The 16,652-nt window shown below is 43.2% G+C and overlaps 1 protein-coding gene across 1 annotated transcript in view; it reads right to left on the reverse strand.

Annotated features, from left to right (window-relative positions):
- ADGRG7 (adhesion G protein-coupled receptor G7) overlaps positions 1 to 13,321 on the reverse strand; it is a 72,047-nt gene extending 58,726 nt beyond the window's left edge. Inside the window, exon 1 of the mRNA XM_056109153.1 lies at positions 13,207 to 13,321. Coding sequence (XP_055965128.1) covers positions 13,207 to 13,321 — 115 coding nt within the window. The remainder of the gene's footprint in view (positions 1 to 13,206) is intronic.
- Between the last annotated feature and the right edge of the window lie 3,331 nt (positions 13,322 to 16,652).

Below are 16,652 nucleotides of genomic sequence, written 5' to 3' on the forward strand. Positions count from 1 at the left end.
TTTCCCGAACAGGCCCAGTAACGTCTCCATTGTTAGACTTTGTTGTTACTCTGTTTGGCATATCGAAAACATCACGGGTAGCTTGCCAGGCTTTGCTGTGCGGGCGAGATACTCTTGGTAGCTTGCCGGGCTCTCTGAGAGGGGAAGAGGAATCGAACTCGGGTCTGCCATGTTGGCCGCCTGCAAGGCAAATGCCCTACCTGTTGTGCTATGTCTCCAGCCCAGTGGTATCTATTCAAAGTATAATTCAGGGAATGTAAAAACCTAAGCACTAAGTTACCAAAATTCATCAAATATAGTTATTCACACTTATTGAGTATATGTTGTGTATATAGTAGAGGTCATTTTAAATCTACAGATGTGCTGAATTATTTTATCTTAAAAACAGACCTATGAGGTAGAGCTCACTATTAATTCTATAAAAATAAAATTGATTCACAGAAACATTGACTAACTTCCTTAAATTTACTCAGTTAATAAGGCTCAGTATTGGAACTCTGAACCTGGCAGTGTGAACCCTGGATCTGTCTCTCTCCCCAGTTCATGCACTTCCCCATCCTCTCTCATGCACACACTAAATCATATTTTCTACATTCTTCAATGACATGTGTTCTAATAATTCACAGTAGTAATTGCATTCAGAATTTTTTATCTAATACCTGGAAATCAAAGGGAGAGTCCAGGAAGCGTTCAGCATAAGAGAAGGAACACATGGAGGGTGCGGGATCCCGGAGGAAAAAAAAAAGAAAAAACAGGTTCCAAAAAGAGCCGAGAGCACCGGCAAGTTCCAGATGGAGTAGGTGCCGCATCCCGCCTCCCCCAGATGGAACCCCGGTGACCAGAAGCCTCTACAAACACAGCTCGAGTATGCGGGAACGAGGACTTTTTTTCAAAACCACGCGGCCGCTTATGCGGCCGCGCGACATCTCTCTATATACAAAGTGATCAATGAGAAGTAAACGACCCAATCTTTCTCCCTGAAAATCAGAGTTAAGTTTGGAGCACGGCCACAGCCCCAGAAACACAAGGACTTAATGCAGAACCCAGCAGCTTAGAGCAGAAAAGTGAACGAACGATGAGTTAACCCAGGCCATCATTTCTGCCCAGAGGGGAAAGGGTGTTGCCCCATTCGCCCTCTCTTCTCTGGAAAGAAGGATGGCGGCCGCATGGGAGCCTTGTGGACAGCAGGTATGAGCCGGGGGTGTGGGGGGCGACTAAAACCTCACGAGAAGGGGGGCGTTCCGGTCCGTCCTTCACGCCCTACCGAGGTCAACAGTTGCCCCCCACGAGCGGCTCTCCAGCACAGCCACGGCCCCAGAAGCACAAGGACTTAATGCAGAACCCAGCAGCTTGGAGCAGAAAAGTGAACGGACTATGCATTGATCCAGGCCATCAAGTCTGCCGGAGGGGAAAGGGTGTTGCCCCATTCGCCCTCTCCTCTCTGGAAAGAAAGATGGCGGCCACATGGGAGCCTTGTGGACAGCAGGTATGAGCCGGGAGTGTGGGGGCGACTAAAACCTCATGGGAAGGGGGGCGTTTCGGTCCGCCCTTCACGCCCTACCGAGGCCACCAGTTGCCCCCACGAGTGGCTCTCCAGCACGGCCACAGCCCCAGAAGCACAATGACCTAATGCAGAACCCAGCAGCTTGGAGCAGAAAAGTGAAAGGACTATGCGTTAATCCAGGCAATCATTTCTGCCCAGAGGGGAAAGGGTGTTGCTCCCTTCCGCCCTCCTCCCTCTGGAAAGAAAGATGGTGGCCACATGGGAGCCTTGTGGACAGCAGGTATGAGCCGGGGGAGTGGGGGCGACTAAAACCTCATGGGTCGGGGGGCGTTCTGGTCCATCCTTCACGCCCTACCGAGGTCACCAGTCGCCCCCCGCGAGCGGCTCTCCAGCACGGCCATGGCCCCAGAAGCACAAGGACTTAATGCAGAACCCAGCAGCTTGGAGCAGAAAAGTGAACGGACTATACGTTGATCCAGCCCATCAAGTCTGCCGGAGGGGAAAGGGTGTTGCCCCATTCGCCCTCTCCTCTCTGGAAAGAAAGATGGCGGCCACATGGGAGCCTTGTGGACAGCAGGTATGAGCCGGGAGTGCGGGGGCGACTAAAACCTCATGGGAAGGGGGGCGTTTCGCTCCGCCCTTCACGCCCTACCGAGGCTACCAGTTGCCCCCACGAGTGGCTCTCCAGCACGGCCACAGCCCCAGAAGCACAATGACCTAATGCAGAACCCAGCAGCTTAGAGCAGAAAAGTGAAAGGACTATGCGTTAATCCAGGCAATCATTTCTGCCCAGAGGGGAAAGGGTGTTGCTCCCTTCCGCCCTCCTCCCTCTGGAAAGAAAGATGGTGGCCACATGGGAGCCTTGTGGACAGCAGGTATGAGCCGGGGGAGTGGGGGCGACTAAAACCTCATGGGTCGGGGGGCGTTCTGGTCCATCCTTCACGCCCTACCGAGGTCACCAGTCGCCCCCCGCGAGTGGCTCTCCAGCACGGCCATGGCCCCAGAAGCACAAGGACTTAATGCAGAACCCAGCAGCTTGGAGCAGAAAAGTGAACGGACTATACGTTGATCCAGCCCATCAAGTCTGCCGGAGGGGAAAGGGTGTTGCCCCATTCGCCCTCTCCTCTCTGGAAAGAAAGATGGCGGCCACATGGGAACCTTGTGGACAGCAGGTATGAGCCGGGAGTGTGGGGGTGACTAAAACCTCATGGGAAGGGGGGCGTTTCGCTCCGCCCTTCACGCCCTACCGAGGCCACCGGTTGCCCCCTGCGAGCGGCTCTCCAGCACGGACACGACTCCAGAACACAGAAACCAATTTCTTAACTATCTGACTTTCAGTAGAAATACTTCCAGGGTCAATAGGTAAAATAGCAGAAATCCAAAACCAACATTTAATTCCTGAACCCAGCTGTAGAAAGCAAATCACTTCACAATGCTTTTTCAGCATGTCTGATTTGGGGGGGGGGTAAACTCTAAATAATAGTGGTGAATCTTTTATTGAAACAATGAATCTAATCAAAGCAGATAGAGTGTTAACTAGAATTCATCTGCCTCACAGGGACGGGGAGGGGTGGGGGGTGGGGTTTTATTGGGGTTCTTCATGGTAAAAAATAAGTATTGGTAAAGGGAAATGTGTTTGATATTTGCATGACTGAGACATAAACCTGAAAGCTTTGTAACCTTTCCCACAGTGATTCAATAAATAAATAAAAAATAAATAAAAAAAAAAACAAAGGGAGAGTCCACTAAGTTAAAATTCTAGTCACCTAATTTAAAAAAAATAAGGCTTTAAAAACTGAACCATTGGGGCCGGAGCAATAGTACAGTGAGTAGGGCATTTGTCTTGCACACGGCCAACCCAGGTTTGATCCCTGCATCCCATATGGTCCCCTGAGCACCACCAGGAGCAATTCCTGAGTGCAGAGTCAGGAGTAACTCCTGAGCATTGCTGGGCGTTACCCAAAAAGAAAAAAAATTGAACCAGCAATTTAAACACCAATAATTATGGTGTTAAAGTAGTTTATGTCCCTGACCTAATGACATATAAAGTTTTCTTTTTTTTTTTTTCCAAAAAAAAACTCTTTACAGTTTCAGAGGAACTACTTATTGTGTTAGAGGGTGTATATACAGAAAAGTAAAACAGGATATGAGTAAAGGAGCAGAACAAAGAGCAGGTGTAAGACCAAATAACACTTCACCTGCCTTTAATCCAAATTCTTCCATCTATAAACCCTTCTCTGTGGCCTATCTCCCAAGAGTTACCTCTTGAGGAAAAGCTAATTGAGTAAAATGAAAGCTAAGTATTTGTGGACAAATTATTTCCTGAGAGACAACACTCTTTCCTTGACCTTGACCCATATCTTTCCTTGACCCATATCTCCTAGGGCAATATCTCCTAGTGTCTTGTTAGCTTGAGGCATAAAAATGTACTACGATAGGGAGTGACAGATATGGAATAAATAACCAACTGGGGTGAGAAAAACAATTATGGTAGCAAAGGAGAGAAAGTTTTATGATGCATCAGAGGCACAGAATGTGGTTGAGTAAGGTTTACTTATCATCACTATCTGAGGTTAAGGTACTTGCAAGCATAAGAGTTAAAGAAAGGACTGGAGTTATAGAACAGTGGATATGGTGTTTACCTTGCACGCGGCCAACCTGGGTTCAATTCCCAGCATCCCATATAGTTCCCCAAGCTCCGCCAGGAGTAATTCCTGAGTGCATGAGCCAGAAGAAACCCCTGTGCATTGCCAGGTGTGATCAAAGAAAGCAAAAAAAAAAAAAAAAAAAGAAAGAGTTAAAGAAAATCTCTTTATTATATGATTATGGGAATATGTTAAGGTTTACATAAAGCTAACTCAAATTGAAAAAATATGGAAACATATCCCCAGCTCCTGTATTAGTAGGCTTAACATCATCAAAATGGCAATATGTTTCAAAGAATTATACAGATTCAGTGCAATCTCCATAAGGACACCCATGGCATTCTTTGAAGAAATAGATTAAACACTCCTGAAATTCATGTGGAACAACAACAACCCCCACCTTAGATAGCTATAACAATCCTGAGGAAAAATACTTCCTGATGGGAAGCATTACTTTCCCCAATTTTGAACTGTACTTTAAAGCAGTAGTAATTAAAACACTGTAGGACTAGAATAAGGACAGACCCTTAGATCAATAGAATAGAATGGAAAATCCACAGACAGATCTTCAGGTATATGGCAAAGAAAGGAGCAAAAAAAAAAAAAAAAGAGGAAGAAGAGGAAATAAAGCCTCTTCAACAAGTGGTACTGAGAAAACTGGTCAACCACGTGTTGACCAATGAATTGATATTTTTACAACCACGTGTAAAAATATCAATTCATTGGGACTGGAGCCATAGCACAGCGGGTAGGGCATTTGCCTTGCACGTGGCAGACCCAGGTTTGATTCCCAGTATCCCATATGGTCCCCCGAGCACCGCCAGGAGTAATTCTTGAGTGCATGAGCCAGGAGTAATCCCTGTGCATCGCTGGGTGTGACCAAAAATAATGTATCAATTCATATATAGAGCTCTTATAGTATGCAGAAATATCAAATCAAAATTGACTAAAGATCTTTATGTCAGACCTGAATGCATAGGGTACATCAGGAAAATATAGGTAGAATTCTCATGACATTTATACTAGAGGAGTCTTTAAGATGAAATGAAAGTGGAAGCTTAGGTAAACAGATGGAACTACATTAAATTAAGAAGCTTCTGCACCTCAAAGGAAACAATGACCAGTATGCAAAGACAGGAATTATTTGCTCACCATTTATCTGAAAAAGGGGTAATATCTAAGATATATAAAGCATCCATAGAAATCTACAAGAAAAAAAATCCAACCCTATCAAAAATGGTGATAAAAGATTACAAATACTTTCTCAAAAGAATCACAAGTAGACAAAAGGCACATGGAGAAAATGTTGAGTATCACTACTCAAGAAAATGTATATCAGAACCAGGATATTTTACCTCACCACAGAGACTAACACTCCTCAAAAAGACAGTGTCGGGGGTGTGGTGCTGCCAGCAGGTCAATCTGTACCTGTGAGGCAAGTGCATTAGCAGCCTGATGGTGCCTTCAGACTTCCAGATACCCCAAAATTGCTGCTGTGCCTTTGGCCAGACCCCAAAAACTTGGGGCAAAATTTACCAAGAAAGTAAACGGCCAAAAGTTAGGTATGTGGGAAACATACCCACAAACCACCTCCAGCTCAGCTATGTAATTGGAGGCATGGCCTCTCTGGTTCCTGATTGAACTGCTTAATGGCCATGATCCCAGAGACTCTGAAACAAATCTCGAAACCCAGTGGCTTTTGGCAGAAATGCATCCGGTCCCTGCAGTGGGTTACCGGTGCTGGGTCAACTCAGGTAGGAATAGGTTTCGTGCCTTGGCCTGTTTCCCCCAGCGGCCCAGTGGCCGCCATCCTTCAGAGGCCACTGGACAGTCAGGTTTGGGCCCCCAGTGACGAGACACACAGGACCTCATGGGATGGAGGTGGAGCCAGTCCTGTCATCCCCACCCCAACGAGATCCCAAGTCATTGCCCACGAATGGCCTCTCTGGTTCCTGATCCAGCTGCTTAATGACCTTGATCCCAGAGACTCAGAAACAAATCTCAAAACCCAGTGGCTTTTGGCAGAAGTGCATCCGGACCCCATGGTATGTTACTGTCGCCGGGCTACCCCAGGGAGGAAAGGGTGTTGTCCCTCCGCCTGCTACCCCTTGGCGGCTTGGTGGCCATCATCCTCCAGAGGCCATTGGACAGTCAGGCTTGGGCCCACAGTGACATAGCTTGTCGGGCCTCACGGGATGTGGGGGGAGCCGGGCCTGTCCTCCCCACCCCAATGAGACCTCAAGTCATCGCCCACGAATGGCCTCTCTGGCTCCTGATCAAGCTGCTCAATGGCCATGATCCCAGAGACTCAGGAGCAAATCTCGAAACCCAGTGGCTTTTGGCAGAAATTCCTCCAGATTTAAGTGTTAAAATTTCAGAATTTCAAAATCACATGGCCCTACTGCAGTCACACGACATCATATGTTATTCATAACCAGCAATAGAAAACAAATTGTCTACTGTTGTCTTTTCAGCAGATCTGAATTTTGGGGTAAAATCTCAAATAATAATGGTGGGTCTGGGGTCGAAATATTGAATGTGATCAAAGTAGAGAGAGAGTAATGTGGAAATCATCTGCCCCACAGGTAGGGGGAGGGTGTGGGATGGGGGTATACTGGGGGTTTTGGTGGTGGAGAATGGGCACTGGTGAAGGTACGGGTGTTTCATCGTATGACCCAGCAATTCCATGCCTTGGAGTATACTCCAAGAGCCAAAAAGAACAATGCAGGAAAAACTTCTGCACCCCTATGTTCACTGAAGCACTGTTTAAAGTAGCCAAAAATCTAGAAAAAAAACCCAAACTCCCAAGAACAGATGACTGGACAAAGAAGTTATGGTACATATACACAATGGAATACTACTTATCTGTAAGAAAAGAAAAAGGTATGAAATTTGCTGCTACATATGTGAATTTGGAGAGTAGCATGCTGAGTTAAGTTAGTCAGAGGGAGAGGACAGTCATAGAATTATCTCTCACATTGGGCACATAAAGAAACTTTGTAGGGGAGACCCACATCCCTCCGCTGCTGCTATGTAAGCTCACCTACCGGCATTGTTCCAGAGACTCATAAATAAGTCTCAAAAGAGATCAACTTGCCACAAAAATTTCTCAGATACTGTACAAAACACTGGCAGTCACACTTGTGCCCCAAAGCCACCACCATGTCTCAGACTGGACTACCCATTTAAATATTCTGGAGTGACATTTCCAAACTCCACAATACTGACATCCCAGTAGTAGCACACCAGATTGGATAGGACTATAGAGCAGAAGTCAACCAATCTCAATTAACAAGAACATTAACACAGAAGACTTAACTTGCAGCAACAGCTTAGTAAAACCTCAGACAAGGATTAAAAGTTCCCATGGCGAGATACAACAATTTTCACTAGTTTTCTTCTGCTGAAATATTTTTTGATCATTCATTATCCATCTAATGGTAATAAGCAATATCACGGTTACAGTCCTCCTGTTGTTCTTCGACTTGCTCAAGCGGGCCCAGTGACGTCTCCATCGTGAGACTTGCTGTTACTGTGTTTGGCATATTGAATATGTCACGGGTAGCTTGCCAGACTTTGCAGTGCGGGAGAGATACTCTTGGTAGCTTGCCGGGCTCTCCAAGAGGGGTGGAGGAATCAAATCCAGCTCAGCTGGGTCAGCTGCGCGCAAGGCAAACGCCCTACTGCTGTGCTATTACTCCAGCCCAATAAGCAATATAAAATAAAGTATTTTATATTTATGGAGGTAGGCTTGAGATGTGGTTGGGAAAATGGAACCAGTAATGAAGGGAAGGTGACAGTAGTGGTGGGATTGGTGTTGGAATATGAATCCCTCTGGTAAATCATCATGAGCAACTTCACAAACTACAGTATTTAAATGGGGAGGTGAAGAGGGCAGGGAAAGAAACTTTGAAGAGGAATAACAAATGCCCAAAGGCAAGAGACAAGAAGAGCAGGAGAATTGGCCTGCAGTAGGAAGTCTGTCATTGGGGTGAGGTTGGGGGGTAAGTTAGGAAAGGGTACACTAAGATGGCAGTGGATGAGGAAAGTACCTGCCACAGAGGCATGCTGGCATAAAGAGGGAAACTGTGGACGTTGGTAGAGGAAAATTGGCACTGATACATGGATTGGTGTTTGAACATTATACCCCTGAAATATTGTATAACTCTATGATTCACAGTGTTTAAATAAAAAATTTTAATGGTGAACTAGAGGACCTGGAGTGATAGCACAGTGGGTAGAACATTTGTCTTGCACGCAGCTGACCCAGGTTCAATCTCAGGCATCTCATATGGTCCCTGGAGCACCACAGGAGTAATTCCTGAGTGCAGAGCCAGGAGTAACCCTGAGCATCTTCAGGTGTGCTGCCTCTCAAAAAATGAAATATTAGGTATATATAATTTTGTGATTCTGTTTATGTTGAAAAATTAATTTTGAGTGCTATAAGGACTGGAGCGATAGCACAGTGGGTAGGGCGTTTGCCTTGCACGCAACCAACATAGCCGACCCGAGTTCGATTCCTCCTCCCCTCTCGAAGAGCACGCAAGCTACCGAGAGTATCTCGCCTGCACAGCAAAGCCTGGCAAGCTATCCATGACGTTTTCGATATGCCAAGCATAGTAACAAGTGTCACAATGGAGATGTTACTAGGCCTGCTCGAGCGAGCAAATCAATGAACAGGACAGTGACAGTGACAGTGAGTGCTATAAATTAGTTCGATATGATATGTGTGTGAGTATGAGTATATTTTCACAATACATATTTAGATATTAGGAGCTTCACAGAAATACCCTTTCCTTAAATAAATTTAAAATTCATCTTTATACTCAAATAATTAAACCAAAATGAGACCATTCAACAATTGCTTGAGAGATGAAACTGGGTAGAAATGGACAGAATAAGGTGGAATGAATCAAAATCTACCAAGTGTAATAAATTCTGAACACAATGTGTCAGGTAAAATGCAACATCAAACAATATTAGTCTTTTCATCTTTCCCTTTTTTATGTTTTAGGACACTAATTTTTACTAACTATGCAACATAAAATTCTGACAATCAATAGATAAAACAGAGAAAAGGCTTCAGCAAAGGTTCTCCCAGAACTCACAGCATCACGGTTCAGACACTCAAGAGCACACTCAAGTGAACAGGAATTAATGAGACTTCTAGCTTAAGAGAATAACTGATGGGACTGGAGCAATAGTACAGTGGGTAGGGTGTTTGCCTTGCACGCGACCAACTCGGGTTCGATTCCCAGAACCCTATATGGTCCCCCGAGCACTGCCAGGAGTAATTCCTGAGTGCAGACCCAGGAGTAACCCCTGAGCATCGCCAGGTAAAAAAAAGCAAAAAAAAAAAAAGATAGAGAGAATAACTGATGTTGTAAGCAACAATTGAAGGACTCCAGGATGCAGTGGCCACTTAGGCACTGATGCTTGTTCCTCTCAGGCTTCAAGACCCTCCTCCCCTGGCTGCCGTGAGTACCAGATCAACTTTCTCTCGGGCATCCTGAAGTAGGAAAGGAGCCACAATAAGATGACTTAAGTAAAAGTGTATTTTATTTTATTTTTTAAACAAAATAAAGAACTGACTTTCTTCTACCCACCAAAAGGAGAGTGAACAAGAGTATAAAGACTTCTGAGTCTTGTGAAACTGCTTTAAAATAGGACCGGGAAAGTAATTTTACTGTTGCTGTGTGTAATTAATAATATGTGAGGTCAAGGACTCGAAAAAATACCCAGTCTGCATATACACATGTTACTAACGCCTATATTTTTATTTATTTATTTTTAATTTTTATTAGTGAAACACCCTGAGGTACAGTTGTAGACTTACACATTTTTGTGCTTGGGTTTCAATTATACAATGATCAAATACCTATCCCTCCACCAGTGCCCATTTTCCACCACCATGGATCCCAGTATCCTTCCCACCCCCATCCCCCCATTCCACTCTGCCTCTGTGGCAACGCCTATATTTTTAGAAATATAAATGCAGAGATATAAACCACACATCATTAAAACCAGTCTTTGCTATACAAATATACATAACTTTCATCTCTATACAGAGAGCTCCAGTTTTTTTTTACCCTCTAATTCCTAATCACAAAATGTTAACCTGAATTAAGTTAGAAGACCCAGGAGACATCACTGGTGTAATTTTGGAAAGGATCATAATTCAGCACCTAAAGTTTCCCTCAAATAATATGTATTTCTGTCTCCAGAAACAAACATCAATTTGCATAAATAAGTTCACAGGCACATTTGAATACGAAGATCCAGCTAGAAAATATAGACTGAAAATAATGCAAGCAAGAATTAATTAGGAAAGCTAAAAGAACATTTTTCCATTTTTAGTTCAAATCAGCATTAAGTTCACCAGTTTTTGGAGAGCTGTGCATGGTTTGCTGTCGTTCTTTGAAAAATAATGAAGAATATATAATAAGCATGTTCATTAAAATTGCCATTCTAATAAACTTACAAAAATATGCCATGCTAGGTTGTTGGTTTTTTTTTTAATAGCCTTTCCAAAACGACTTTAAAATTTGTACATAGTTCAAGGGCAGAGTATAAGTTGGTGAGGATGAGTTCACAGCTGATGTAGATCAAAAAAGTTCAAGAACACTTCCAGCTTTGAACATAAATGATAGCAATATGCATGTCAAAGTGATAGTACAGGAGACCTTGTGTGCAGCAATCTTGGTTCCGATCTCTCGTGCTACACACCATCCCGAGAGCCCCACCAGGCTCTTGAACACAGAGTCAGAAATAGCCCCTGAGCACCACTAGGTGGCGCATACATAACTAATGTGTACACAGAAATGCATACATAAATAAATATTAGTGAAAACCTCGTTTTCTACTAGAAAATAAAAAGATGTTTACCCCAATATAAAAAGATGTTCCTTCTATAAAGATCCAATTGAGAGGTCAGAGCAATAGTGCAGTGGGTAGGACACTTGCCTTTCACAACGACAATGCTAGTTGGATCCTGTCTTCCCATATAGACTCCCCGCACCTTCAGGAGTAACCCCTGAGCACTGCCCCAAAGCCAAGAAAACAAAACAAAAAGATCCAGTTGAAAAATTCTGCTCAGAACAAGAGGAACATTTGTCTTTTCTGAAAAGTTAGTTCATATGCTTTAAAACTTATGACCTTTGCTACTTATTATCTTTCTTTCAGTTTTGGTCATAACTCTCCAGAAACTGATGGATTATTTTATTTTGCTTCATTTTTGGAGGGGGTTTGTTTTGTTTTGTTTTTGTAATTCTCCCTAGTCTTTGAGTTTATACTTTCTATTCCCTAACTCTGTTCTCGTTCTTAAATCGATTTTATCTTTTGGTTTTTTTTAATGGTTCTATTACATCAGTGTCACCTCCAATAAGTTAACACACATTCCCCTTTAAAGGTAGACATCATGACTGGAGAGATAACCCAGTAGGTTGAGCACATGCCAGGTTTGACTCCCAGCATAGCATGGTGCCCGGAGCACAGAACCAGGACGAGCCTCTGAGCACTTCCAGGTGTACCCCCACAAATATAAATAGAATAAAAAGGTAGTTTACACATGAACAAAGGAAGAATAGACATCTTAATTAACTCTTAAAAGCTCAGGAACCTCAATAGGGTAAAATCTTTTTTTTTTTTTTGAGTCACACCCACCAATGCTCAGGGATTACTCCTGGCTCTGCACTCAGAAATAACTACTGGCATTGCTCAGAGGACCTTATGGAATGCCGGGGATCAATTGCAAAGCAAATGCCCTACATACCGTACTCCAGCCCAATCACTCTGGCCCAATAGGGTAAAATTACTCTGGCCCCAAAAGAGTAAAATCTTAAGAGTTTTTCGTGGCATACATTTTATAAATCATAAACATTTCTCCCAAATTCGAATTTAATGTTTTGTTTGGGTACATTTTTCTCATGAGAGTTTTCGAAATATGCTCTGGGAGTTGGAGAGGAACATAAACATTTAGGGTCATCTACCATCCCATTTACCACCAACAAATTTGACACATTTTTGTCTTTCCCATGATGCAGACAGGCTCTAGATGCCTTCCTCATAAGGTTCTAGCCTCCTTGGTGATTTTCTCAGAAGCAGTTAGCTCCCCTGCCTTCTTGAGACTGCCATCATCTTTATTGAGCAGTTTCAGTAGAAACTTTCTCCAGTTTCAGAAGCACTGAGCACACCGAGCTCTGATTCTTTTTGATGTTTGATCATCCACAGGGAATTGGAGCTAGAATTACTGAAAGTGTTGATTGTAAATTTCTGGGAGTTTTCCTTTAACGTTATTGTTGTATTCACCACCACTTCCTTTCATCCCCTTTCCCAGGGTTTGCTCTAGCCCACAGCAGGAACAAACATATATTACTTGAGTAAACCAGGAAAATAATTTTATAAATAATCTGAATTTTTGAGTCATTTTCTACACCTGGACAATGGGAATTTTATGCATAAGTAAGATTATATATAGGCCCAGGGAGCATATTGCTAAACGTCTTGAAATAAAATGCCATTTTGTACAAGTTTCCTTATGTGTCTATGTATGGCCATAACTACTTGTCATTCACAGTTAAACAAATCTAAGCATTTTCTAAGGATTTTAATTATTGCTTTCCTATCCATTGAATCAGGAGTCATTGAAGGAAAGCAAATTAGGGCAGAAAAAATAGTATAGGGATTAAGGTGCTTGCCTTGTAAGCGACTCACCCCGATTGGATTCCCAGCACTAGATTAGATTCCCAACAGGAGTGATCTCTAAGCACAAAGCCAGGAGTAAACCCTGTGCCCTGCTAGGGGTAAGCCCAAACAACAAAAGTTAAATTAAAAGAAAAATTTAAAAAGCCAATTTAACTATGACCACTCACAAACTTAACACACACATTACATTTATGCACGTACAATCCATCAATTGACCTTTTATAAAAAAAATTTTCATAAATGGCACATTGGTGCCTATTTGGACATGCCATTTTCCAAGCGGATGTGACTGGTTGCTGAGAGAGACTCAATGTCTTCCCTCACTCTGAATTAAGCACAGCAGGATGATATTACCTCCCTGAATCCTGACCACGGTGATCCAGATTCCCAGGCCCAGAACACAGCAGGTCAGTAGTCCATAGACACTCGCCACCAGTAGCTTTAGCTCACACCTGCAGCGGGAAGCCATGAAGTACCAGCCACAAATCCACACGGGGGTGAAAATCACTGACGTCCTTTTTTCTTGAGTAAATTTTAGTCAGAAACTATCCTGACCACCTCCCCAAAAATAAAAAAAAATTCTCTTTCAATATCTATCAAGCAGATATCCTCACTTAAGAGAATTTTTGAGGTTAATCCAGCAAGACCATCAGAATGGTATAATGAAGGACTCTGCTTGTCACTTCCTCATCCTTCACAGAATGAAAGCAGAACCTAGTGATTAGAGTAATAGAAAAAGTAGATAACTGAGGGTAATAAAGAAGGGGTGTGAATAGCTAACAGGGTCAAGGTGTAAATATCTAGCAAGAAAGAACTTAAGAGAATAAAATGAAAGAAACTAGAGAGGAACCCAGGAAGGCAGTGTCTCCCTTCCCCCAAGACCATCACCATCACTCCCAACCCTACCCGCTAGGCAACCTTCTTAGCAATAAACTTTGACCTAGGTAGACGCCCCATGAGGGGGGAAGGTTGGAGAAACCCTATAAAGCCACCTCGAACAAAGGAAGGGCACACATATGCTGCTCCAGCCCTTGTGCAGTGTGCGCCCATGTGGCCAAGCACATGTGTTGCCCGCATCTCCCCTCTTGAGATGTGTAATTTCATGCTTTCATGTCTAATGCTGGGATGTGTGTAGGGGTTCTCTCCGCCCTTGGAGAAGCCCCAGTTCTCTCTTGAACACATTATTCTCCACTCTCTCCCACTTTCTTTTACTCCTTCCCTTCAAGCCCTCTAAATAAAATCTGTCTTACTTCACTGCTTGTTTACTCCTGAAATTCTTTTCTGCGAGGCAAGACAAGAATTCAGTAACCAAACCCCTAGGTCCTGGGTGACAGAGGCAGATGGGGAGAAAGTGACTTTCTCCTCCCCACCTAACATAAATCACCAGTGGGGCTCACCGACTTCACAAGCCTCCAGAACTCTAAGACAACTTGTAATTGTTTTACCCAGCTTGTAATTGTTTAATCCAGCATTCTTAACCCTTTACACCTCAGTACCTGCACTCTGATATTGATCCACTCACCAGCAGTTATAACAAAGGCTGTAGAGCAGGGATTTTCAACCTTTCTGTATCTGCAGACTGGCATTGGTACATGGAACAGTGATTAAAGACCACTAGTTTAAGTCACTCAATGTATAGTACTTTTCTCCTGCAACCCCAGCAAATGCACTCACTATTTGAGTCACTATAAATTGATGATCCTTCAGTTCCAGTTCAATATTTTCCTAATCAGGGATTTGTGCTCTTCTTGCCTATCCATTATGAGCAGGAGAGAAGGAGGAAGACAGAGACAGAGACAGAGACAGAGACAGAATAAAGAAGGAAGGAAAGGAGAAAAGGAAGGAAAGGAAGGAAGGAAGGAAGGAAGGAAGGAAGGAAGGAAGGAAGGAAGGAAGGAAGGAAGTTCAACAATAATAGCACTGTAGCACTGTCCTCCCGTTTTTCATTGACTTGCTCGAGCAGGCACCAGTAACGTCTCACAACAAATTGTGAAACTTGTTGTTACTGTTTTTGGCATATTGAATACGTCATGGGTAGCTTGCCAGGCTTTGCCGTGCGGGCGAGATACTCTCGGTAGCTTGCCGGGCTCTCCGAGAGGGGTGGAGGAATCGAACCTGGGTTGGCTGTGTGCAAAGCACGCCCTACTTGCTGTGCTATCGCTCCAGCGCCAAAAGATGAAGTCATGAAATTTACATGCAAGTGGTACAACATGGAGAGTATCATGCTAAGTGAAATGACTCAAAAAGAGAGGAACAGACATAGAAAGATTGCATTCATCTGGGGAATATAAAGTAACAAAATAGGAGTCTAACACCAAGAATAGTCGAGATAAGTACCAGGAGTTTCACTCCATGGCTTGAAGGCCAGTCGCACATGCCAAGGGAAAAGGCAGCTCAGATAGAGAAGGAAGCACCAAGTAAAGGGTGTTGGAAGGACCCTCCCAGGATGGGAGATGCATGCTGAAAGTAATCTTTAGATGGAACATAATTGCCATTCAATGCCTCTTTTGCAAACCACAGCACCCAAAAAGAGAGAACAAAAGGGAATGCCCTGCCACAGGGTTGGGGTGGGATGGGGGGATGGCGGAGGTGGGAGGGATACTGGGATCATTGATGGTGGAGAATGGGCACTAGTGGAAGGTTGGGTACTCAATCATTGTATAATTGAAACCCAAGCACAAACATTTTAAGTCTATAACTGTACCTCATGGTGTTTCACTAATAAAAATGTAAATAATAATAATAAAAATAAAATTTATTTTTATTAAAATAAATAAATAAATAAATATCTCTTCTTGACACTGTACTCCTGTTCTTCATCCATTTGCTTGAGCAGGCACCAGTAACATCTCCAATGTGAGGCTTGTTGTTACTGTTTTTGGCATATCAAATACGCCACGGGGAGCTTGCCAGGCTTTGCCGTGCGGGCAGGATACTCTCGGTAGCTTGCCAGGCTCTCAAAGAGGAATGGAAAAATAGAGCCCAGGTTGGCCGCATGCAAGGCTAATGCCGTATCCACTGTGCTATCACTCCAGCCCCTTCTTGACACATAAAAGATAAATCCTGCCTTACATTTACTTAACTCATACTTAAAATTCTCTAAGGCATGATATGCTACTGCAATGAAGCAATAATAGAACAGATTTTTTTTTGGAAAACAATACTATAAAAAAAGGACACCTTTAAGCTAATTATGTTTTCTCTTGTCTCCAATAATAGTCATTATATCAATATGTAACATTATGTGCTAGAAGCAAGATTTTATCCAACCAGAAGTGTCAGAAACCACAAAGATCCCTCTCTCTGGAGGAGAGAAATACATTTCCCAGTTCACATTATGGTTCTTTGGGCTGCTCTGATACTTAAATGACTGTCACAAAATTGAGCACTTAAAATAATGTTACTTATGTTTTACTAATACTTGAACTGCATAAATTCCATTTGTTTGGAATACAAAGAACCACCATTTGGCGCACAAACTCTTTAACAGCATGAAACAAATGTGCAGTCTTATTTACACACAGCTTTTATAGACAGAGCATGAGAGTACTTATATTGTTGCTTAAAGATGATTTTATTGTATAATTTAGAGACGTTGGCATGTTGACGTTGAACATGCCATTTGTTTCATATTTGTAAAACTGTAAGTTCATCTGATACTCATAGATCTTGAATTGGGCAAGGAGTTCCTCTGGATTCATCATGGGATTCCAGGATCTTTATATAGTACATCTATCTACACACACACACACACACACACACACACACACACACACACACACACACCATGTGTACTTATA

This window comes from Sorex fumeus, unplaced genomic scaffold (genome assembly GCF_029834395.1).
Source record: "Sorex fumeus unplaced genomic scaffold, SorFum_2.1 ptg000265l, whole genome shotgun sequence".
Classification (NCBI taxonomy): Eukaryota; Metazoa; Chordata; class Mammalia; order Eulipotyphla; family Soricidae; genus Sorex; species Sorex fumeus.